Raw genomic sequence first — 25,044 nt, forward strand, 5'->3', positions numbered from 1 at the left:
ATCCAGAGAAATTAAGGTAAGCAATGCAAAGTAAAACATTCCAACTTTGTGGATCTGATGAGACATTGTTCAAGTATGCCATCACAATAAATTGTTTCTGATAAAACTACATGATCAACATGGTGCTTCACTGTCTGGTGTTCCATTCATTTCCATGTTGCATCTCGCTATTACAAAAATGGGATTGATCAGGAGAGAACCTCTTTACATGTTACTGTTATCCTATTAGGTGTTCTGCCAGGAAGTACTCAGCAGATATATACTTATGGTACAATGGTGACAATGAAAAGAGAATATGAAGATAACTAATTGATGGGGAATGCACAGAACAGGGTAGGACAATGACGGGGTTAGTTGTTCCGAGGATGTGCTGGTGGCGACAATGATACGCTGTAGGCCTATGTAAGCCGAGGTTGGTGGGCCGCTGAGAGGTTGTGGCATCATGCTTCCCCACCATTTGCATGCACAGGAGGAGTTAGTATGCCGCATTGAAGAACACAACAACCACACAAGCAGGTTTCCGCCTTTGACTGCGGGAGAATCGTGGCCTATAAGGATTGTGGATTATCTTACTCCAAAAGTTCTTCTTGTGTTGGAAAAAATGCAACCACAGTGAAGTTGGTCAAGGAGGGACATGTTGTGTGATGTGCAAGAAGTCAATGGCCTCATTGCACCAATGAGTATGGGGGTACACACGTTGGGGGCACGGCGATTATGGATCGTACAGCCACATCTAACACCCTTGCTCGTATGGCACATCAATCGGCATCTGCAGCAGTGGCGCATCTTGTGCAGGTGACCGTTACTGTGGCTGCAGCGGTACGTGGAACGTCTGGGCCCGAAGGGACAAATGGCATGCCACAGTTGTGTTTGCAGCACCACAATGGTCACATCCATAACTAGCGGCAATCAGCCCAGTATCTACATCGGATTCCAGTCCTGCTCACAGATACACTAACATCGCACGGGTGTTGGAGCCAGTTGTTGTCTGCTACATTCAGGACCAGCCTGGTATCGTACACCAACATAACAATGCACGACAGGCCGTGGAACACATCGTCCGATTGTTGCTGAATTACTACCATCTCACAGTCTCTTGCTCACCAAAGGTAACTGGAACAGATGAACTCTGGACACGCACAAAAACATCGGAAGTTTCTTCCTCTAAATGCAGCAGTTATCACTGCCCATGGTGAGTCGTATTCAACTGCACCTGCGAACGATGGCTTTCTAGCTCACATCTTTCTTGATGCGCTAGCAATGCATCATTATCGTCCTACACGCATCCTTGTACTTTTGTTACTTTACAGCAGATTGCTTGATTAGGCTAATTCATGTTTTTTTATATTTTGTCTCATATTACAAGTAGAAACCATTTACACTTTAAAATACAATTTCTCACACATCGTGTGTGTAGCGTATGCATGTCGTGGAGACAGAATGCAGAATCACTCGAGATATGAGAAAAGGATGAAATCAGTACCTGTTGCAGCAGAAGGGCTGTTATTGTTATTGTTGTGGTGATGGAGGTGGTGGTGACACGCCGTAGGCAGCGGCGGCGGAGTACCTTGTCGAGCCGGGACAGTCGGGACGGTGGCGATGGATGTGCTTGTACTGCCAGCAGGGAGCGGGCACGAGTCTTCAGCACCTATAAGAACAAACATGCAGCTCATTCAGTTCATGGACTTCTAACAGCAAGGAATAGAAGTAAGTTTGTATTATTGTGCTTTCTATTATCAGAAAACATTCGGTTGTTCTTTTAAAATATAGCTGGCACATTCCTAAGAACTATAACATGTCTGGGAAAACCCTGAACCATTCAATAAGCAACCTGCAAAATCAGTACATAGCACGTAGTTTGGAATGAGCTGGCAGATGTGCTGTGGAAGAGACAAATACCGATTAGATTGCAGTAAACAACTAAGTTATTTATTTTAATTATATTTCTTTTACATGTGCAATTATTGCACTAAAATGTGGATTTATTTGAGTTAAAGCTATCTTCCCAGTTTCATCAAACAGTGAAAACAGTTGTTCCCACTAAAACTTTAATATCACTAGACTGTTAGGCACCAATTTTGTTGGCTTCAAATATAGGACTATGGCTTTCAACTGGAAGTGCACCGCTGCTATTCAATGAACAGTGCTATCTCCTGTAGTAGCCCACACCGTTACAGTTCATCTCACAATATCACATTTGTCCCTGCACAATACATCATTTTGCACTGGCAGGATTTCTTTGGCTAAGCTTTTTATTTACAACTCCTATCAAAACATACATACTTTATCAATTACATCGGTCCACCACGACACATTATGTCTGCTTTCTCATAACTCAAGCAATTCTAACATAACAAACCTCTTTACTGCCTATTCTTAAAACATCTTCTTCTTCATCCTCCTAACCTTTTCCCCGCTGATGCAGGATCTGCTGTTCTAACATTGGCACACCATTTTGCACAGTCTTGGGCATCATGTGGTCCCAAGTTCACAGTCTTCACATCAGCATTTACTGTGTCATGCCAGCGCTGCTTTGGAGGTCCGCATGGTCATTGCCCAGTAATTTCAAAGGTGTGGGTGAAACTGGCAACTGTTCCAGGTGAAGCACGAAAGATGTGACCATCCCATTCAATACTTTTTCCCGTGTTTCCTCGGTGATGAATGCAATGCCAATTTGCTGGCGGACGGTGTCATTTCCGACACGATGCAGGAGTGTAACGCCCATTGACCAACAGAGCATACGCATTTCCATGGTGTGTATTTGGTGCTCTGTAGCTTTGTCAACTGGTCAACATTCAACACCGTATAAAGCAACAGGATGTATTATCATGCAGCATATTTTGGATTTCAGATGTAGTGGCATCCATCTGTCACCTGTGACTTTCCTCCATCTCATCCATGCTGCCTTTATCCTACTTCGCACTTCAACACCTATCCCACCAGTCTGCAGGCGGGATCCTAGATACCTGAAGCTTACACGAGAGACGGCTGTACCAATCTTCAACTTGATGCTGCAATCCACTTCTGACGGTATCAGCATGTGCGACTCCTCTCAGATCCCATACGATCGTGTCCAGTGCGGAGCCTTAGTGTACACCGAGATGCTGACAGCGCAACGTACACGACTTGTGGTGTTCATGTATAGCATCTTGATCCACCTGATAAGCATTTCTGTTACACTATGGTCACGAAGTGCACTCCAGATCGCACAATGTGGCTAGGGTTCCTTTAATTCCTGCAACTTCCAGAAGTCTGTGATCCTAGAGCTTCTTGGTTCTTCATACGCCTGATGGCACTGGTGACTTTCTCTGATGTGATGTATAAGATAGGACGTGCTGTTGGATTACTTCCTGGAATGGCAGAATGTGGGAATTCAATGTTGGAAATCCCTTCAAAGTGTTGTTGCCAAAGCTCGAGGATGTCCTGTTTGTCCTGTAATCGCATATAGTGCTCAATATCCTGTACTAACTTTGTTCTAGCTTTGGTCCAGTGTTGTATACAAGTCATTATACACTACATGCATGACACTAGCATCCACCAAGTGGACTTGCCACTTCATTTCGTTAAATGGAATCATGAATGTAGGGTGTAAGAAAATGCAGAAAGAAAAAGGAGGGGAGAATTCCGTAATATGTTGTGTTGAACGGTGTTCCAATAGGTACAGAAATACTATTTGTGATATTGTACTCTTTTCCTAAGAGGATAACTGAGCCAGAAATGAAGCAAATATGGATTAAAGCAAAGTAAAAAGTAAGTTTTCATCTTTTTTCACTTACTGACAGTATAAATATTTTACGACACAAATTAGAGACCTACATCAAAATATATTTTCTTCTTTCTATTAGCCCAGATGGTTCATTTTGGGAACCAACACTACACTCAAACATTTGCAGCGTACATTTCATTGGTAATAGGTGGTCATCCTGAAAGTCCTGCATATGCCCCTATGATCTTTCCAAAAGGAATATTTCAAATAATTTGGATGCTGAGCATTTCAAAATGGCGTTAAAGAGAACAGAGAGAATGAGATGTTACAAGTAGATGGTAACAGTAGGAAACAAGAGTGCACGACTGATATTGCTACTCAAGCTTTGGCCTAGGCAGGGGTATTACACAAAAATATAATAAAGATGATGAATTAATTGAATCAATAGGCTTTGAAGGTTACTCGTCCATTAAAAAAGATTCTGAATGCAGAGACTTGATGGATGTATATACAGAGGTTTTCAATTTACTTTTAAAGAGTTGCCAGATCAGAAGGAACTAAAAGTTGCCATTAATACTTTTACTAAAAGTTACTAAAGCAAATTGCTTACTTCATTTTTTTAATGAAGATGAAAACTGGTTTGTCTTATTCAGCATTGAGAGTTTTGTTTGGTAATCATCGCACTACAGTACAGTATCTAGAATTTTTATGGTGACAGTCCTGACTCTTGCAGCGACTATGGCGAACTTTGTTTCCCGGCCTAGTAGACAGAGTGTCAAAGAAACTACTCCCTCAGAATTTCAAAATAAATATCTCCATTGCAGAGTAACAATCGACTGCACAGGAATGGCCGTAGAATACTCACATTACAAGGGATACTGCACAGAGAAATTTCTCATAGCCAAATAGTACGATCAGCTTTAAGTGTTATGGCGGAACGGCCGATGACACATTTATTACTACAAATGCAAAAACCAATAATTAATGAATAACATTATTCACTTAAGAATGCACTTGAATTTAGGAACATGTGGCAAGTAACAGTAGCACTAGGTATCTTCCAACTTTGTGGCAACTAGTCTTGGGGAAGGAGCATTCATTGCGGATATAATAAAATCCAATTGCAATGCGTTTACATTAACCTCCTCCTCATGCAGGTCAGGGACATTCTCCAATTAGAACACACGGCTCTGAATCAATCTAAACAAATTCCAATAAAAATAAAAGATAGAAGTTTCATATTTACTTAGTGAAAGTGGAATGGATAGTTACCTGGAGTTTACTGTGTAAAGTGCTAGTGTCACAGATGTTTGCAGTATCAAATTTGCTCATACATCATTTCCTTCACTTCCCGGCTACATGGCTAAATTGTCAGAGGGGTCCCGAGTTCGATTCCCGGCAGGATCGGGAATTTTAACCATCATTGGTTAATTTCTCTGACACAGGGGCTGAGTGTATGTGTTGTCTTCATTATCATTTCATCATCATCACGACGTGCAGGTCGCCTACAGACGTCAAATTGAAAGAACTGCACCTGGCGAGCCGAACATGTCCTCGGACACTCCCGGCACCAAAAGCCATACGCCATTTCATTTTCATTTCCTTCACTTCATTCACTTGTCCACTCACGCACGAAGTTTCACCCTAAGAAAGTTAAGCGAAGACAGATTTTATACTTTTGATCGGTAGAAATTTGCATTCAATGCTCAGATCCATAATTTCTTAATGCCACTCTGGAACTCCTCAGTACATACAAGGTCCACATATAATTCGCCTCACTAACACCGTGCGGCACCACTAGTACAACTCACACGGTGACTATTAGCGAATGCACCTAGCTTCAGCGACAGCTTTCTTAGCCTCACGTTTGGCTATGACATATCTTTCTCTGTTCCCTGTTCTTGGGAGCCTTCCTCTCTTCATGCACCTTTTCTTGGACTTGGACCGTCCATAACCATGCGTCGTCGTCAATACGGTGGGAACCAGGTCGCGTTGCTGTCGTAGTTGCAGAATGGGGTCCACGTGTGTCAATCGCATTCAGGTCGATCGGAAGAAAATTTACACTGCCTGCTAGGATCTCCCTTTGGTTTTTAAACATCTTCGACTTGATCTTTTCGGGGGCATTTTGCGCTTTTTGAAAAATGTATGATCAGTAACCAAGTCATTTGCCTCGGTGAAATCCAAGAGTCGAGTTCCATCATCATTTTGGATAGCATAGCCATTATCACAATGGCAGTTATAACCATCCTTGGTGTGATCACCACACCCAGATTGTGGCACATAAATGTTTTAAAATTTTATTTCAGTCAATTACCTTCTCCGTCTTATTGCACTCAAGTCTGCCTCTCGAGGCTGGTTTGAGGTCCGCTCAGCAACCTATGCGAGAACAATCACCCCGTAATCTACAGGCCTTCAAACTGAGCAATGGTCGCTTGGTAGGTCCATATTGACTACAATCTCTACCTCGATAAATTAACATTTTATATTTGAGATCAGCCTTGTAAATACCTGAAGCTGTGTTTGTTGTTTGAGTAATCAGTCCCCAGACTGGTTTGATGCAGCTCTCCATGCCACCCTATCATGTGCTAACATTTTATACAGGTTGTAGATAATTCTTCGTTCTCGGTATCTGATCCCAATCACCTTCAGAAGCTTAAATAGTTTGGTCCAGTCAACATTATCGAATGCCTTCTCTAGATCTACGAATGCCATGTACGTGGGCTTGTACTTCTTAATTCGATCCTTTAAGATCAGACGTAAAATCAGGATTGCTTCACGTGTTCCTACATTTCTTCTGAAGCAAAATTGATCTTCTCGCAACTCAACTTGTATGTCCCTTCTTCTGTAAATAATGTGTGTTAGAATTTTGCAGGATTGAGATGCTAAACTAATGTTGTGGTAGTTTTCACACTTGTCAGTACCGCCTTTCTTGGGAATAAGTATAACAACATTCTGCCGAAAATCGAATGGCACTTCTCTTGTCTCGTACATCTTACACACTAAATGGAATAACCTTGCCATGTTGGTTTCTCCTAAGGCAGCCAGTAATTCAGAGGGATTGTCATCAATTCCAGGTGCCTTCTTCCTATTTCAGACACTCACAGCTCTGTTGAACTCTGACCGCAAATTTGGGTATCCCATTTCATCAGCATCAACAGCCTCTTCTTGACCCAGAACAAATACATCTAAGTCTTTGCCTTCATACAACTATTGGATACCTTCCTGTCATCTTTCTGCCTTGTCTTCTTTCCCTAGAAGTGGTTTTCCATCTGAGCTCTTAATATTCATACACCTAGTTTTCCTTTCTCCAAAGGTTTCCTTGACTTTCCTGTGTGCATCATCTACCTTTCTTAGGACCATACAGCCTTCAACATCCTTGCACTTCTCCTTCAGCCATTCCTCCTTAGCTATCTTGCACTTTCTATCCACTTCATTATTTAATTGTCTATATTATTTTCTGCTCTCTTCATTTCTTGAATTCTTGTATTTTCATTGTTCATCAATCAGGTCTAGTATCTCCTGAGTTATCCATTGATTCTCAGCTGATCTTCCCTTCCTTCTTAACATTTCTTCAGCAGCTCTACTGACCTCATTTTTAACGACTGTCCATTCTTCCTCTATTGTGTTTCCTGCAGTACCTGTCCTTGTGCAATTTGTTCCTTGAAACAATTCTTCACACTCTTTTCTTTCAACTTGTCTAGACCTCATCTCCTTGCATTCATTCCTTTCTTCAATTTCTTCAACTTCAGGTGGCATTTCATAATCAGCAAGGTGTGGTCAGAGTCCATGTCTGCTCCTGGGAAAGTTTTTCAATCCAGCACCAGGTTTCTGAATCTCTGCCTAATGATAATGAAGCCTATTTGATACCTTCCAGTGCCTCCGGGTCTTGTCCACGTATACAGCCTTCGTTTGTGGTTTTTGAACCAAGTGTTGCCAAGGACTAAATTATGATCAGTGCAGAATTAAACCAGCCGACTTCCTCTTTTCTTCCTTTGTCCCAATCCGAATTCTCCTACTGTATTACCTTCTCTTCCTTGGCCTATGACTGCATTCCAGTCTCCCATCACAGTTAGATTCTCATCACCTTTTACATATTGTATTAAATCTTCTACATCTTCATATATTCTTTTGATTTCTTCATCATCCACTGAACTAGTAGGCACTGCACTATTGTGGTGGGCATTGGTTTAGTGTCTATCTTGACAACAATAATCCTTTCACTATGCTGGTCGTAGTAGCTTACCTGCTGCCCTATTTTCTTATTCATTATTAAACCAACTCCTGCATTTCCGCTGTTTGACTTTGTGTTGATATTTCTGTAGTCGCCTGACCAAAAATCCTGTTCTTCCTGCCAACGTACTTCACTTATAACAACTTTATCTAACTTTAATCTATCCATCACCCTTTTCAGATTCTCTAACCTATCACAATGATTCAAACTTCTAACATTCCATGTTCCGACTCACAGAATGTCAGTATCCATCTTCCTGATAATTGCCCCCTCTCGCATAGGCCTCACACGGAGATCCGATTGTAGGACTATTTTACCTACGGAATATTTTACCCAGGAGGAAGGCATCATCAGTAGATTATTCATAGAGAGAGCTGAATGTCCTTGGGAGTTAGTTACGGCTGTAGTTTCCCATTGCTTTCAGCAGTGTAGCAGTATAAACACAGCTATGCCATGTCGAGTATTATTACAAGGCCATATCAGTCAATTATCCAGACTGCCGCCCTTGCAACTTCCGAAAGACTGCTACCCCCTTTCGATGAACCATTCCTTAGTCTGGTCTCTCAACAGATACCCATCCGATATGGTTGCACCTGTGGCTCAGCTATCTGCTTTATTGGGACGCGCGAGCCTCCCCTCTGAGCAAGGTCACATGGTTCACAGGGGAGGACTTAGAGTTACTTAATTCATTATTTATTATCACATAACACACCATACATGTTTCAAGGACCTTAGAATCCTCTTCCTCAGCAGTTAACTCAAACTACCAATTATCTCTTGGACCTATTTACTTTTAATTATTATTAAACACTAATCACATTCTTAACAAGTCCTCTTATAACCTGTACAACATATTTAATTCTAAACACCTCTTTGGTATATGACTACATTCTGCTATTTAAAATCTTATTAAAATATCAGCCTTGACTATTACCTACAAATAATCAATTTATTAAAATCAGCATCTCTTAAAAATTACTGAAGTATTCGAACTCTGAGTTTACATCTGCTAAATGTTGCAGCTACTTCCATATATAACCATCTGTCCTCAAACACTCCCTAGAGTGGTAGCTTCTCATTCCACAATTAACTATAAGAAAGAAAAGCCTTTCTTAAAATCCAACTCTAATAAAATATTCCAGTTTAATCTGTGAAAATTTCCAATTCACTTATTGAATATTCTGTTGTACACACATACACATAGTTGGCCTTGACTTTAGTTTTTTATCATTTGGGGCAACATGCTAGCTAATTGAACATTGATACTTCTCCATTTGCGTATTGGAAAGTGATTGTTCTGACTCCCAAACCAGAATATCAACATCATTACCCTACATTGTAGACTCACTCTCTCACTCCTCCTTGCCCTTGACTTCCGCTGGTTGTCTCGTGATTCAAAACAAATATGAGCCTGCTACCTTGAAGTGGCGCGCACAGAGGGGATGTAGTTGAGTTGAATGGGAGAGGAAACTAACTGGGTAAGGGATGGACACTCGTGGATAACGATACTCCAGACTCTTATTCCTTTCTTGTCTTCCTCCTTATGTGTATTTTCTTGTTCATATAAATAGTATATTCTCCTCATTCAATGCCCCATTCAAATTTAATTTATTTCTTTCCTGCTGTGCTAAATAAAACCATACTTTTTCCATAATATCCCTAAGTTTACCTTTTTGAACTATATGTAATACCCTCATACCTTTCTCCACATTTGTAAATTTATGATTGTGCTCTTGTATGTGTTCTCCCATTGCCAAAAACCTTCTATGCTTTACCACGCTGACATGTTCTTTGTGTCGTATCTCCAAGCTCCAATATACTGTCTGCAGCAAGATTTTTAATGGGAGATTTCAGGAGAAAAAGTAGTGTATCAGAAATGTTACAGAAACTTGGATGAGATGCTTTTAAGTAGTAGAAGCAAGAAAACTAGACTTACAGGATTATATAGAGCCTATACAGGAGAGGAAGCATGTGGATAAATGTGTGAGAGGCTTCAGTTGGAAAATAATTATATCAGCACAGCTGATCACAAGTATAAAATTAGACGGGAGTTTAGCAGAAATGATTGGGGTAAATTTTCATTCATTGGGAAGGGCGTGAAGGCGTGGAACATTTTACCTGGGGAAGTGTTTGATCCTTTTCCAAAATCTGTACAGATATTCAAGAAAAGAACAAACGGCAACAGAGAAAAGAAATGTTAGAGGGCATTCGACCTGTGTAGGTTATTGTAATAATGAATTTTTGTGAACAAATTAATTCCATCCCCTTGTCTATGGAAACTGGAGAGCTGAAGTAGAGGACTGCCTGTAGGGGTGAAGTACTGTGGGGACTTAGAGGGCCCTGGGACCACTACGGTAGCTGTGAAGGCCCTTCAGGAACTCTGAAAAGCAGTGGGAAAAGGTGCTCTGCAGCAGATCGTTATCCATGTTAGGTACCAACATAGTTTTAAAAAAAAGCAATGTAAGCTACATTTAAATCTTATAGCAATATTGTATAGGAAATGATTGTGTGTGTAAGATATTATGAGTAGAATTTTGTAAATAATATAAATTTATTAACGATGACCCGTGTGTTTAATAGAAAAATGTTAATGTAAATTGTATGATACTGTATTTAAGGAAGATGTGTTCTTTTCTTTTTAACATAAAATGTAGTCATTGAGAATAATGTATTTTTGTGTATCATTTGCCACCAAGGTAGAGACCTCATTTGCAAATAAAGTATTTTGATTTGATTTGAAGCAAAATGAGGGTGGACATGGAGATTAGCAGGAGGGTACAGCAGGGTAATGCATTCTACTGAAGTGTAAGAAAACTTGTTTGGAGCAAAGAAGTTCCAAGGAAAATAAAGCGATAATGTACAAAATGTACTATTTACCCATACTGACTTATGCAGCTGAGACTTAGACTTTGACGAGCAGGCAAGAGAGTAGAATTCAAGCCAGTCAGATGAAATTCCTAAGAAGTATGATAGGAAAGACACGGAAAGACAGAGTGAGAAATGGAGACATTAGGAAGGAAGTTGGGATAGGGAAGCTAAATGAGAGAGTTGAAAAGAATAAACTAAGGTGGTTTGGTCATGTGAAGAAGATGGAGGAGAATAGAATTCCAAGACAGATGCTGGAGGCAAAGTGCAAGAGCAAGAAAGCAAGAGCAAGACCTAGAACAAGGTGGATTGAATCAGTGAAGAGCAGCATAAGAAGACAAAATTTAGACTGGGACAAGATCGTGGAAGAGGAATGGTGGAAGGAAAGAGGAAAATGGAGAAGTGCCATAAATACCCCCACCCGGCAGGCGCTTGATAAGGGGAAATGATGATGATGATGATGATGATGATGATGATGATCTTGCTTCAGTTTTAAAAGTTTTTAACTATGATATGTATATGTCAATTTTTAGCAATCTACTGATGTGACAAATGTGAAATTTAAGTTTTTCATAATAATAATAATAATAATAATGATAATGCTATTTGCTTTACGTCCCACTAACTACTTTTACGGTCTTCGGAGATGCCGAGGTGCCGGAATTTAGTCCCGCAGGAGTTCTTTTATGTGCCAGTAAATTTACCGACACGATGCTGACGTATCTGAACACCTTCAAATACCACCGGACTGAGCCAGGTTCGAACCTGCCAAGTTGCGGTTAGAAGGCCAGCACCTTAACCGTCTGAGCCACTCAGCCCGGCAATTTAAGTTTTTTAAATTCCCAGTATAACTTAATGTATTGAATAGGGAGGATACTGTTTAATAATAAATCATTATTATACTCATTTTAAGATTAATCAATGGAATTACAATTTGCTTTACAGATCTTATTCGACAAATATGACCATTTTCGATCCTTGGCCCATGCAGACTATTGCCCTCTCAATATATTATCAATTTCTAATTTTATACAATTGTTTCACTCATACATGTTTCCCTTCATCATACTCACAGAACGACTATTTCTTGATAACGTTTGTTATGAAATAGACCGTCAGCTGGTTTCTTTGGAGGAATCCACCAAAGATAAAATGTTTCTTGCTACTGTTCTTTCGGTGTATGTAACCCACTTTAAGTCAAATGATATACTACCAAAGTTAAAATCTTTGCCCTGTTGTTGTTAGAACACTTTCTAGAATGAACTGATTTACCATTGAATTATTTAACTTCTTAAGATCTAAATGCGTAATTGATTATATCAGGTCAGATGGAATCGTGCTATGTTGGTGTAGGGCTGGAATTTTGACAGAGCGGATCAAACCTCCCGTCGTGTCCTTGACATTGTGGCCAGTATTTGCTCTTCTTAGCAGTAGGCCTACTAGTAAGTGTTTGGCTGGCAAGCAGGTAGGCTTCCTCCATTCCAACCAAGAAGCCAAGAATAACATGTTTCGGGATAATCATCCATTTCCTTCATCATCAATAAAATAAATAGTTTTCTATCAATTATAAGCTGTATTGATAAGGCGGACTCAAGTGAAACTATTTTAAATAGTTCTGTGGTACAATAACCACTGTCGGCATTAACACTGCGAGACTGAAACACTTGGTCACATCTTGGGTTCCTATCCATTTAATGACACCCTACGGAATTCACGACATCATCGTATAAGATCTACGATTGCTGAAGCTCTACGAGGAGGTACATGGATTGTCTCAGCCTGGGTCAAGCTGCCGAACTGACATGAAAGCTATACCACCGGGTTCAAGTAAAGGCCGAACCACATGATGTACACAAGGAGAAATGTGACATACGTGGACCTACAATTACACATTACACAGAAGCATTAGGGAGCAAGAGGCATCATTACTCACACATTTCACGACTTTTGTAAGAAATTTCATTTGGATAACCGATTTATTAAGGACACACTGTAAGCAGCCCTGAAAGACTCATTAACAATTGTAAGATATAATTTATACTCTTATCTATATCGTTGTCCATAAGGAGTTCCTCATGGGTTTCAAAATTATTCATTGATATGATTTTTATTAAGTAACTAGCAATTACCCACGGCTTCGCTCGCGTGGATTTTGTAATTTGATCACAGTAATCGTTCCTCGGCATTGTACTAATAAACTATCTGAAAATTCCTAACGTATAAAAATTCACCCAAAAATTGAGTTTCATTTACTGCAGAAATTCTTTGTAAACCGTGTTTGTGGTATTACCTTTTAGGGCTAAGATGACCATGTGACATAGAACTCTACATGCAAAAAAACAGTCTTCTTTCAAGTCAACAAATAAATACATGTTTCTATGTTTTTAAAGGAGATTCCAATACCTATTCCCTCATCTGTAACACATTCAGTTTGAGCTATGCATAAGTATCCTCATAAAAAGAATTCAACCCCTTGATCAGTCCTTGCCCTACACCCATCTAAGTGTATTTTCCGAAAATAAAAATACGTGTTTCCGTATTTTTAAAGGAGATTCCAAATATCAATTTTCAGGTCTGTAACATTTTCAGTTTTTAAGATATGGGTATCCTCATAAAAATAATTCAACTATTTTTCACTACTTTTCACCCCCTGTTAAGTGCCCTCTACGAAACCAAAAAGGTACAGGTTCCTGTATTTTTAAAGGACTTTCCAAATACCAAGTTTCTTGTCTCTAGCATGTTAAGTTTTTGACATATAATGTAAAATGAAATGGCGGGAGATCCCAGGACGGGGTTCAGCTCGCCAGGTGCAGGTCTTTCGATTTGGCTCCCGTAGGCGACCTGCACGTCATGATGAGGATGAAATGATGATGAAGACAACACGTACAACCAGCCACCGTGCCAGGGAAATTAACCAATGATGGTTAAAATTCCCGACCCTGCCGGGAATCAAACCCGGGACCCCTGTGACCAAAGGCCAGCACGCTAACCATTTAGCCATGAAGCCGGACGACATATAATGTAGATATATCGGTACACATTTTAAAAATTCACCCGCTTTTCCAATTCTTTTCAGCCCCTCAATTGCATTTTCCGAAAGCAAAAGGAAAAAATACGTGTTTCATTATTTTCAAAGGAAATTCAAATACCAGTTTTCATGCCTGTACGTCTGTAACACCATCAGTTTTTGAGATAAATGTATACTCATAAGAATTATTCAACTTCTTCTTCCTCGCTGCTTTCCAGCCCTCTTTCGCCTTAAGTGGACTTTCCGAAAACAAACAATACGCGTTTCTTTATTTTGAAAGGAAATTCAAAGTACCAACTTTCACGTCTGTAACAGCTTCAGTTTTTAAGACAATGTATCCTCATAAAGGTATTTGAACTCTTTATTTACTTATTTTCAACCCCACACCCCTTACGTCGATTTTCCGAAAAACAAAAAACAAATGCGTATTACTTTATTTTTAAAGGATATTCCAAATACTAATTTTCACGTCTGTAACATCTTTAGTTTTTGAGATATAAGTACCATCAAACAAAGTATTCAAGTAATTTTTCAATTAATTCACCCCCCTTAAGTGAATTTTCCAAACACAAAATATTACGTGTTTTCTTTACTTTGAAAGAAAATTCCAAATGCAAATTTTCATGGCTGAAACATCTTCAGTTTTTGAGATATAAGTATCCTCATGAAAATAATTCAACTCCTTTATCACTCCAACCCCCCCCGCCCCCTCACAGTTAAGTTGGTTTCCCCCCACCCAAAATGCATGTTTCCTTATTTTTAAAGCAGATTTCAAATACCAATTTTCAAGTCTATACATCTTTAGAAGTTTTGGTATGTATATATAAACATTCTCATACAAATAATTCAACTCATTTTTCAATCCTTTCACCCCTCCCCCTCCCCCGTTAAGGGTCTTTTCCGAAAACCAAAGAATACGTGTTTCCTTATTTTTAAAGGAGATTCCAAATACAAATTTTCACGTCTCCAACATGTTAAGTTTTTGAGATATAGCCTACTGTAGATACGCCAATTTTAAAAAAAATCACCCCCTTTTTCAGTTCCTCTTAAGTGGATTTTCCGAGAAAAAAATGTATGTTTCTTTTCTTTTAAAGGAAATTCCAAATACTACTTTTCAAATCTGTAATATGTTACGTGTCTAAGGTAATTTGCAGATAATGTCTTTCTAAAATTCACCCCGTTTGTCACTCCTGGTCACCCCCTATTCATCGGATTATCCAAAAGCACAAAAACACGTGTTTCATTATTTTCAAAGGAGATTCCAAATTTCAATTTTCATGTCTGTAACATCTTCAGTTTGAGATATAAGTCTCTTCATGAAAGATGTTTAACCCGTTTCCCCCCATTTTTCACCCCTCTTAATTGGATTTTCCGAAAACAAAAAAATATGTGTCTCTTTATTTTTAAATGAGATTCCAAATACCAATTTTTACATATGTAAACTATTAAGTTTTTGAGATATAGATATCCTCATTTTAAATATTCACCCCCCTTTTCACCCTCTTAGCGACGGAGGATCCAAAAATCCTCTCTTAACGAGCACCTATATGTTAATATGAATGCAGCCCCAAAATTTCATTTCTTTATGTCCAGTAGTTTTGGCTCGGCGATGATGAATCCGTCAGTCAGTCAGTCAGTCAGTCAGTACAACTTATTTTATATATATATAGACTAGCAAGATACCCGTGCTTCGCTACGGTATTATACTGAAATTTATAATTGAATGCTTAACGTTTTATAAATAATCCTCCGTAATTTGCGATCTGACTAGTTTTCTGAGAGAATCCGCCAAAATTCGCTATCTGACTCGTTTTCTGAGAGATTACGGCAAAGTTCCTAACAGGTTCCAATCTTTCTTTCCAGCAATCGATTTCGTACTTCCCGGGCTAGGTCCAGGTAATTCCACCCGATCAGTTAGGTCCCTAAATCTTTGCCATCTTTTCCTATAAGCATTTTTAGTATGGATCAAATCCTGAAAGAGATCCGGCGTGGTGTCGTCTTGGGTGCCTTGGCGCTACTGAACCCGCGGCCGGACTGTATTCGTAGTCATCACCAGGCCAGGACCCGTTTCCAGCGCGGTCCGCACAATTTGAGGACAGTCCAGAACATTATTATTATTATTATTATTATTATTATTATTATTATTATTATTATTATTATTAGATGTTCTGGACCTTACAGCAAGATGCAAGACCGCTACTTGGCGGTAAATTACATCTGCTGCCATTGTCATTGTTGACAATGTGACCAGCACCATTGTCGCGCGTAGGCAAGTGTGCGGGATTTCTGGCGATACGAATGACATACTTCCGTGCATTATTGCCTTATTATAGAGGTGAACTATTTGACGGTCAGTCTCATTCCTATCGTTTATTCCAAATGTGTTAAAAATTTTATTTATATGCCAGGAGAGTCTACTGTAATCTAAGAACGTCCTCCGAAGGAAAAGATGGCTGTTGAAAACGAACCCAGGAAAGATTTAAAATGATCGGTTTATGATCAGAATAAGTACATTCGACAGGCTCAGGAATGGAATGAATAAAGCCCCATTTTTTTTTTTTTTTTTTTTTTTTGCTAGTTGCTTTACGTCGCACCGACACAGATAGGTCTTATGGCGACGATGGGACAGGGAAGGGCTAGGGGTGGGAAGGAAGCGGCCGTGGCCTTACTTAAGGTATAGCCCCAGCATTTGCCTGGTGTGAAAATGGGAAACCACGGAAAACCATCTTCAGGGCTGCCGACAGTTGGGTTCGAACCTACTATCTCCCGAATACTGGATACTGGCCGCACTTAAGCGACTGCAGCTATCGAGCTCGGTAAAGCCCCATCTAGCGGCGACAATAGGAATTGTGCCGGCTGCCGAAGCACTCCTCTGGGGCAATGATCGATGAATGACAAATGAAATTAAATATTGGACAGTGTTGCTGGAATGAATGATGAAAGGGAAAACCGGAGTATCCGGAGAAAAACCTATCCTGCCTCCGTTTTGTCCAGCACGAATGTCACATGGAGTGACCGGGATTTGAACCACGGAACCCAGCTGTGAGAGGCCGGCGCGCTGCCGCCTGAGCACGGAGGCTCCTTATAAGTACATTATGAACAGTAAAATCAATTGGTCTCACCTCCTTTTACACCCCACCGCCGTTGAGTTTATTTAACACCCCACCAAAAAAAAATAAAAGACGGCGTTATTCTTTATTCACGTCTATTACCTTCAGTTTTGAGATATAAGTATCCCCATAAAACATAAAAATAATTATTTTTATTTCACTTCCTTTCACACTCCCCCCCTGACCCCCAACACTAAGTGAATTTTCCTGCAAAAAATACTTGTTTCTTTAATAGTAAAGGATCTTCTAAACACCAATTATCACGACTCTAACTTCTTCAGTTTTTGATTTATGTCCTCATGAAAGGAATTAAATTCCTTTTCGCCCCCCCTCCAAGATTGTTTTCCCCCCAAAACGCGGTTTTCTTTGTTTTTAAAGGAGATCCAAATATCAATTTTCACCAATTTTCTGTAACATCTTCATTTTTGAAATATCAGTAGACTAATTAAAAGAATTCAACACCATTTTCAGTCACTTTTAACCCCCCCCCTTTCGCCAAAGTGGTATTTACGAAAACTAAAAATACACGTTTCTTTATTTTTAATAGAGATAAAAAAAATACCATTTTTCACTTCTGTAAAATGTAAAGTTTTTTGAGATATACTGTAGAAATTCTCATTTTAAAATTTCACCCCTTTTTAGTTCCCCTTAAGTGGAGTTTCCAAAAAAATCACCTATGTTTCTTTACATTTACAGGAGATTCCAAATACCCACTTTTTACGCCTGTAACATTTTACGTTTCACAGATATTCTGTAGAAATAGTCTTTAAAAAAATTCACCTTAATTTGTCACTCCTGTTTAACCGCCAATAATTGGATTTTCCAAAAACAAAAAAATACGTGTTTCTTTATTTTTAAAGGAGATTCTAAATACCAATGTTTACATCTGTAAACTTTAAAAGTTTTGAGATATAGATACACTCATTTTAAAAATTCACCCTTTTATCACCCCGCCCCCATTAATTGGATTTTCCAAAAACAAAGAAATACGTGTTTCTTTATTTTTAAAGGAGATCCCAAACAGCAATTTCCAGGTCTGTAATATCTTCAGGTTCTGAAATATAAGTAGCCTCATTAAAGGCATTCAACCCATTTTTCACCCTTTTCCACCCTTCCTATTGGGATTTTCCAAAAACAAAAAAAACAAAAATATGTGTTTCTTTATTTTTAAAGGAGATTCTACATACCAATTTTTACATCTGTAAACTTTAAAAGTTTTGAGATATAGATACACTCATTTTAAAATTTCACCCCCTTAGCGACGGAATATCCAAAAATCCTCTCTTAGCGAGCACCTACATTTTAATATGAAAATATCCCCAAAATTTCATTTCTTTATGTCCAGTAGTTTTAGCTCGGCGATGATGAATCAGTCAGTCAGTCAGTCAGTCAGTCAGTCAGTCAGTCAGGACAAGTTCTTTTATATATATAGATAGGTAGGCTATAATAAGGTTTACTAATCATTTATAGACATATTTTACACAACACTTGTAAAGTTGTGTCTCTTTGGCAGCCTCAAAATGGGGGAGTCTCGTCTCATAGGTCAAGAATAATGTATTATTTCAATAATTTTAAATTACAGAATAAAATTCTTAATGAAAATGTTCAAAATCATTCTTTAAATCTCTATGACGGTATATAAAATGATCTTCCCGCCTGTATTTGATACTTATTTTTTATACTGCAGGAAAAATAACAGCATCCATCACAGGAAAACAGGCAGAGATTTTCATGAAACTTAGTATTTAAGAGGGATGTTAGCTAAAAGTACAGACACAACTCAATTTCTTTCTCTTACAAACTGTTTTTACAGGGAACTGATTCACTTAAAATATTAGTTCTAAACTTTTTTTGTTGGAGAATCAAATAGTCCCACTAAAGAAGCAGCTGTGCCCAAAATGAGGCATACTAGGCAAGATGAGAAGTGAAGCAGTTTGCGAGGCCCTTCACAGCCAAGAGAGAGCAACAGGCTGGAACTGTAATGCTGCTATTTCAAAGCTACCAAAACTCCTTGTTGTTCCAGAGCTTGGTGTTTGTTTTTCTTCCCTGATTTTCTAATTTTATTCTATAAACTCTTATCAGACACATGCCTTCATTTATCGCTGTTGAGCTCTCGGGGAAAACATGTCACCACTTCGGCTGATCAGACGCTGCATTCTCCAGTTAAGTAAATTCAGCACTCCATATTAGAATGTCCTTGTAAACCTTTAGTTGTCCTCCCAATTACGTCGCTCATTATTAAATTGAAAAGACATTGCATGCTCTGGTAGACAAGGGATAGGCATAACGGCAACATTGATTGCCTCAATGTTCGTGGTACTGGCCTCTTCCAAGACACTTATATTCGTTCTACAGTCATCTACGACAGTAATGGTGGTATTTTTCCAGACTCTTTAAGAGTGTTCTGTACGTAATTCAAGTGTTTGTAATACTATGGCAGTGTGACAAATAGCTTGGTCTGGACACTGAGGTTATGGTTGAGGAGACAAACAAAAGCACTGTCTATGTTAGTATTTACCAAGTTAAGGAAAGTATTCAATATTGTGGAGAATCTTGCCATTGACAGTGATGGAAGGAACTGAAGGTGTGTTTTCTTAAGCTCAAATCTGATGCTAGTTTATACTAGATTAAACGCACTCAAAATAGTTTGTAAGCCACCACAATTAATGGTGAAATCCTCCATATCCCTTACATTGGCAAATGCTAACACCGATGGAAATACAGTATTGCCTCAGATGGGCTAGGGCGGCCTTTGCTCGTCAAGGATCTATTTTCATGCCCAGAGGAAGTATTCCCTCACTGCATTTCAAGTGATTTTTCTGTCCACCATTGGTTCTTTAGTATCTGAGTTCTTTTGGGACCATTCTGCCAACTGTTGCTTTTGTCTATGAGGCTTTAAATTTCTCTACTATTTTTGTCAAACCAGTCCTGATCTTTCAGAGTCCTTACTGAACAGTATTAATCAAAGTCATCTGGGTATTCAAATGTTTCTATTCAGGAAGGTTGGAAAGTTTGATTTTGTTTCCGCACCTTTAAGGTGTTTGATGTTCAGATTTTGCCTCATCTGGTTCTTTTGCTTCCACAGTTTCCGAGAAACATGAAGAGCAGTTATAGATCGTATGAATCGGTGGTCAGTTCAGTAACCATGACTCATGTAATTTGCACTGGTACCAACCAAACACTAGCTCCACAATGTGATCACAACCTTACTAGGACTCATAACATTCACTTTTAAACCTGCACTATACAGGGTAGTTCTCATAAATCTATTATTATTATTTTTTTTTTTTAAATCATGATCAAGTGGCATCTACAAGTTTCTGGACTCCCCAATACATTTACACTTAATACAATGTTAGGGAATACAACTAACAGAAAAGAAAACTGATTGGACACCAGTGTACATGATGATACACGACATTGTTACGTGTCAGCCCCGTGGTAGCTCCTTTAGGTATTTCCAGGAAGGGGTTGGTGACTCAGACGACCTGGAATCTCCCAGGCGGCCTTTCCATGTATTGTTCTCGGCGGCCGGCTTACCTGTGAGTTTCTTTGAGATTCAACGGGAATGTTCAGCCTCCAGTGACATCGTGAAGTTTCTCAATCAATTTACGTGAGCTTAAAAAGGGAGACAAACCTCTGAGATTCAATCAGAGTTGGACTCCGTGTGGGAGTCAGAGTTAGAGTGAGCGACAGTTGGGCTCCGAGGTGGAGCCAGTGTGACACTCACTGAGTTGGGGTTCAGTGGCTGGGCTCACATGGCCGATAGATTGGCCGCTTGGCGCTATAAGAGATAATAATGAGTTTAAGTTACGATACTAGAAATTGTGGAAAAATTGTTCTGAATTCTGTAGGGACCTTCTGAACCAATTCCAACTGGTTGTCTTCTTGTTGTGAAAGAAACTTTTGTCTACTTGTACTCTACCATGTATGTTCTTTCCCTGCAGCCATATCTGATCTGGTCTGCTAAGTGATATGTGGAGGCAGGATGCTTCTTATTGTGGAGTAGAAGCGAGCATTTTGGACACATTGTGAATCACAACTCTCTTTGTGCCTGGACTTCCCTGGTAGTTCATTTTCAGGGTGAAACAATACAGGAGTGTATATGTAAACAAGACTAGAAACAATTTTTTGGACAATCCCAAAACGTTCCAATAAAATGGTTCTACTTCTATTTGACAGAAATGAGGTTCCATATAATTGAGTGAAACACCATTAACTCTTTCCACTCGCGTGTCGACTACAGCTTCATAATCTACGAGTTTCATTTTCTGTACTGATGGCATGTATAAACATAATATTTAAGGATGTTGGCTGTCGCTAGTGTCCCACCGAGGTCTGAACCAGGAGCTGTTGTTGTGGTGTCAGAGTGTCCAGTGAGTAGTTGCATGGGAGACAGCGTACGGGACAGAAGACTATGTACTGCCTTAGAGTGCTGTGTGTGTGTGTGTGTACCTCTGTGGATTGAGGACCGCCGTGAATCAGCGATTGAAGCAGTTATGGTGAGTGTGGGAATAATTCGCTGTTGTGAGTATCGTCCTGCTGTTGGATACTGTTGAGCTGTTGCTGATTGTCGTTCACTTCATGTGATTGTGTGAAGTACCGGACTATCATTGGAGTTCGAACCAACGAACAGTCGTCGTGTGTTATATAGCCAGTGACACTGTGTTCAAATCCAGCTGTGTACACATAGCCCCTGTACGAGTTCAGTGACCGGACTTGGGGAAGTGAAAGTGAGGCTTAAGCATCCGCAGGTAGACGAGCGGGCTATACCTCCTACTGTGTGTACAGAAGAGAGATTTGTAAATAGACTGGTAATTAGTGTGTGGCCATTCATAACTAGTTAGAATTGTTTGTGTTTAGTTGTGTGTGTGTGTGTGCGCGCATTTATGTGTGTGTGTGTGTTTGTGTGTGCGCGCGCGCATTTATTAGGTCATCCTGAAATAAATTAGAGTAACGAAACAGATGGAGTTTCATATTCGTAACAATATGAACTTGGCACAAGACTATTATCCAGGGCGGGGTCGTACGCTGACTATATCCTGACTTGCTTACCTAACCTGATGACCTGTTGAACTGAAAAAGGCATGCGGATATACTGGCTAGGTTACACTCTTTTGTGTAATGACACACAGTCCAATAAAATATATAAACATACAGTACTTTCAAAATTAACCACCTGAATATTCTATACAACACATGAAAACAAAACGACAATGCAAGAAATATACACGTAAAAATTTAACCACATCTTTGTACCTATAGCATACCTCCTACATAGCACATGACAACTCAAATTACAATATAAGAAATACACAGTTTTCTCTTATTATTCACAATCAGCACTGAATTTACACAACATAATTACTAAATTAAATTTGCTGGTACGACGACCTTGCCATGAAACTTTATATTAGAACTTTCTCCACCCCTTGACACACACTAAACTAACTGCACACACATACACAATATCTTATTAGCTTGAATTTATATATATAATCTGGCTAGTCTGAATAGCGGGATCAAAAACCTCAGCCGTATAACCTGCTACACCATCTCAAAGTGATCTGTAGTGGCTGATTGATTGAATTTGAGGTTAAATACCACCATAGCTCGCCAAACTCTCCGATAACATTGGAACCATACTCACTTCATAGCAGACTTCATATATTACATAGATGATATCTAAGCATTCACACACTTCAAATAGGACAACCAGCCGATCACAACATTTCCACTACTTGATGACGATGATGATGACGATGATGATGATGACGATGATGATGATGATAATAATAATAATAATAATAATAATAATAATAATAATAATAATAATAATAATAATAATAATAATAAAATTAAGACCAATAAGAACAACTTTCTGGTAAACCAGCAAGTCCTAGCTAACCATATGTCACATGTAGCACACCATTTTCGAAATTGTGGCGCTCAACATAGGCGTTGTTGGGAGACACACGTCATGTTGGGCAAACCAACTTCTTAAACAACTTTCTCTATATTTAGTTTTTCAGCTACAGAATGCCACCAATTTAACACAGAGTTCTTACAATACCTAAATAATGTTTATGATACATTAATAAGTACCTATAGTGTTCCTACAATTAAATAAATGACACTGATAATACAAAGTAAATACAAGGGTCAAGTCATAAGTCATGGCAACTACTTTTTTCTCGCGAACAGGAAACAATATGGAAAATCTAAGATATGCATTTGGAAATATAGGGCATGTACTTATGCATAGTGCCTGAAGACAAATTCTGACTGCAAGAGATTCTCGTAGGAAAGTGACAGAACACAGGCCGTTGGTAAACATTGTTTTATTATGGCATAGACAGTAAATACACAAGACTACATACAAAAGACAGGTCTCCACTGGTTACAGACCTTCGAAATAATCACCCAAGGCTTTTACTGTGTGTTCCCAACGGTGGGGCAGGCGCTGAATACCATTCGCTGCATGTGTATCCCAAACGTGTGACACCTCTCTCTGAATTGCTGTTACGATGTCCTCTCTGTTAGCAAACCGTTGTCCACGTAATGGCTTCTTGACTTTCGCTAGAGTCCAGCACCTGTCCTCCTGTAAACACTGATCAATCACCATTATCCGTACATTTTTTCCGTGGACAATGGACGGCCTGGGTGAGGCAAATTGGCAGTTGATACTCTACCCTGTTTGAACGTCTCCACCCACCTCGCCACTATTCTATAGGGCATGGCATGCACACCTAATACTACTCGCACCTCTGCATGGCATTGGCGTGTATTTCTGCCATGGAGAAGTGCTATTTTAATATACTATCGTTGTTCCTGCTTGTTGACTTCCATTTTGTGATGCTCTCACTCGCACACTGAACTTGGGGGCATGCTTATACCCACACTGTTGTTTACATACACCATCTAGTGGCATCATACGCAAGTACATACCGTACGTTTCCAAATGCATATCTTAAATTTTCCGTGCTGTCTCCTGTTCAAGAAAAAAAAAAAAAAATTAGTTGCCATGACTTATAACTCAACCTACGCACATAACCTATAACTTGGCGTAAATATTGCCATAAATACAAAAATCGACTTAACGTGGGGTCGGAATTTTGTACGATTACAAATTCAATTCTTGTCCTAATCCCTAGTGCACTATTACATTGCCAGTGCTTTGATGCAGGGTGCTGCCAAAAAGTTTTGAAATTCTTCCTTATCAAAAAAACGATCACTCCCAAGCAAAGTTTGCATGTCACATTCAAGTTTTCATTACTTTCAGCATAACTGATTCAAAATATTTATTCAAATAGCGAAGAGACTGTGCTCTGAATATTTAGTATGCAAGAACTCCATTAGAGTCACCATTGCCCATGTCCTCTTTGCTACTGGTTACTGCCCAGAGTGAAGGAGAGTCTCTACCTTAGACTGGAGAGTCCATGTCTTTTCGTGTGCAGCTGCCAAATATTCATAAATATTAAATACAGTACACAATAACAGTTACCTGAGAACAATTACTAATTACTTTTTCAACAAGTAATTAGTAACAATACAATTACTTCACAGAAGGTCAGTCGTTTGGGAATCACTGACATTTTTTTCGTATGAGGATGAAATGACACCAAAGTTTGCAAGGAAATATTTTACTCCATTTTGTGTTTTTTAGCATAGAGCCATTACGTGGCTATCATCACTACACGAGACTAAACAAACGTTCAAAACAATCACTCCCAAGTAAAGTTTGCAAATCATATTCATTACTTTCAGCATAACTGATTCAAAATATTTATTCAAATAGGAGAATGGAAATTCTGTAACCCCTTCCCCATCACACGTTTATTCTTTTTTCTTTTTGCTATTTGCTTTACGTCGCACCGACACAGATATGTGTTATGGCGATGATGGAATAGGAAAGGCCTAGGAATTGGAAGGAAGCGGCTGTGGCCTTAATTAAGGTACAGCCCTGGCATTTGCCTGGTGTGAAAATGGGAAACCTCGGAAAACCATCTTCAGGGCTGCCGACAGTGGGGCTCGAACCCACTATCTCTCGATTACTGGACACTGGTTGCACTTAAGCGACTGCAGCTATCGAGCTCGGTACATG

At 39.3% G+C, this 25,044-nt stretch overlaps 1 protein-coding gene across 4 annotated transcripts in view; it reads right to left on the reverse strand.

Moving 5' to 3' along the window:
* The window catches only part of LOC136864808 (phosphatase and actin regulator 2), a 1,136,936-nt gene that overhangs the window by 386,160 nt on the left and 725,732 nt on the right, over positions 1-25,044 (reverse strand). For all 4 annotated transcript variants that reach the window (XM_067142230.2, XM_067142231.2, XM_067142232.2 and 1 more), the window contains one exon: positions 1,484-1,648. In XM_067142230.2, coding sequence (XP_066998331.2) covers positions 1,484-1,648 — 165 coding nt within the window. The remainder of the gene's footprint in view (positions 1-1,483; positions 1,649-25,044) is intronic.

This window comes from Anabrus simplex, chromosome 2 (assembly GCF_040414725.1).
Source record: "Anabrus simplex isolate iqAnaSimp1 chromosome 2, ASM4041472v1, whole genome shotgun sequence".
In the NCBI taxonomy this organism is placed as follows: Eukaryota; Metazoa; Arthropoda; class Insecta; order Orthoptera; family Tettigoniidae; genus Anabrus; species Anabrus simplex.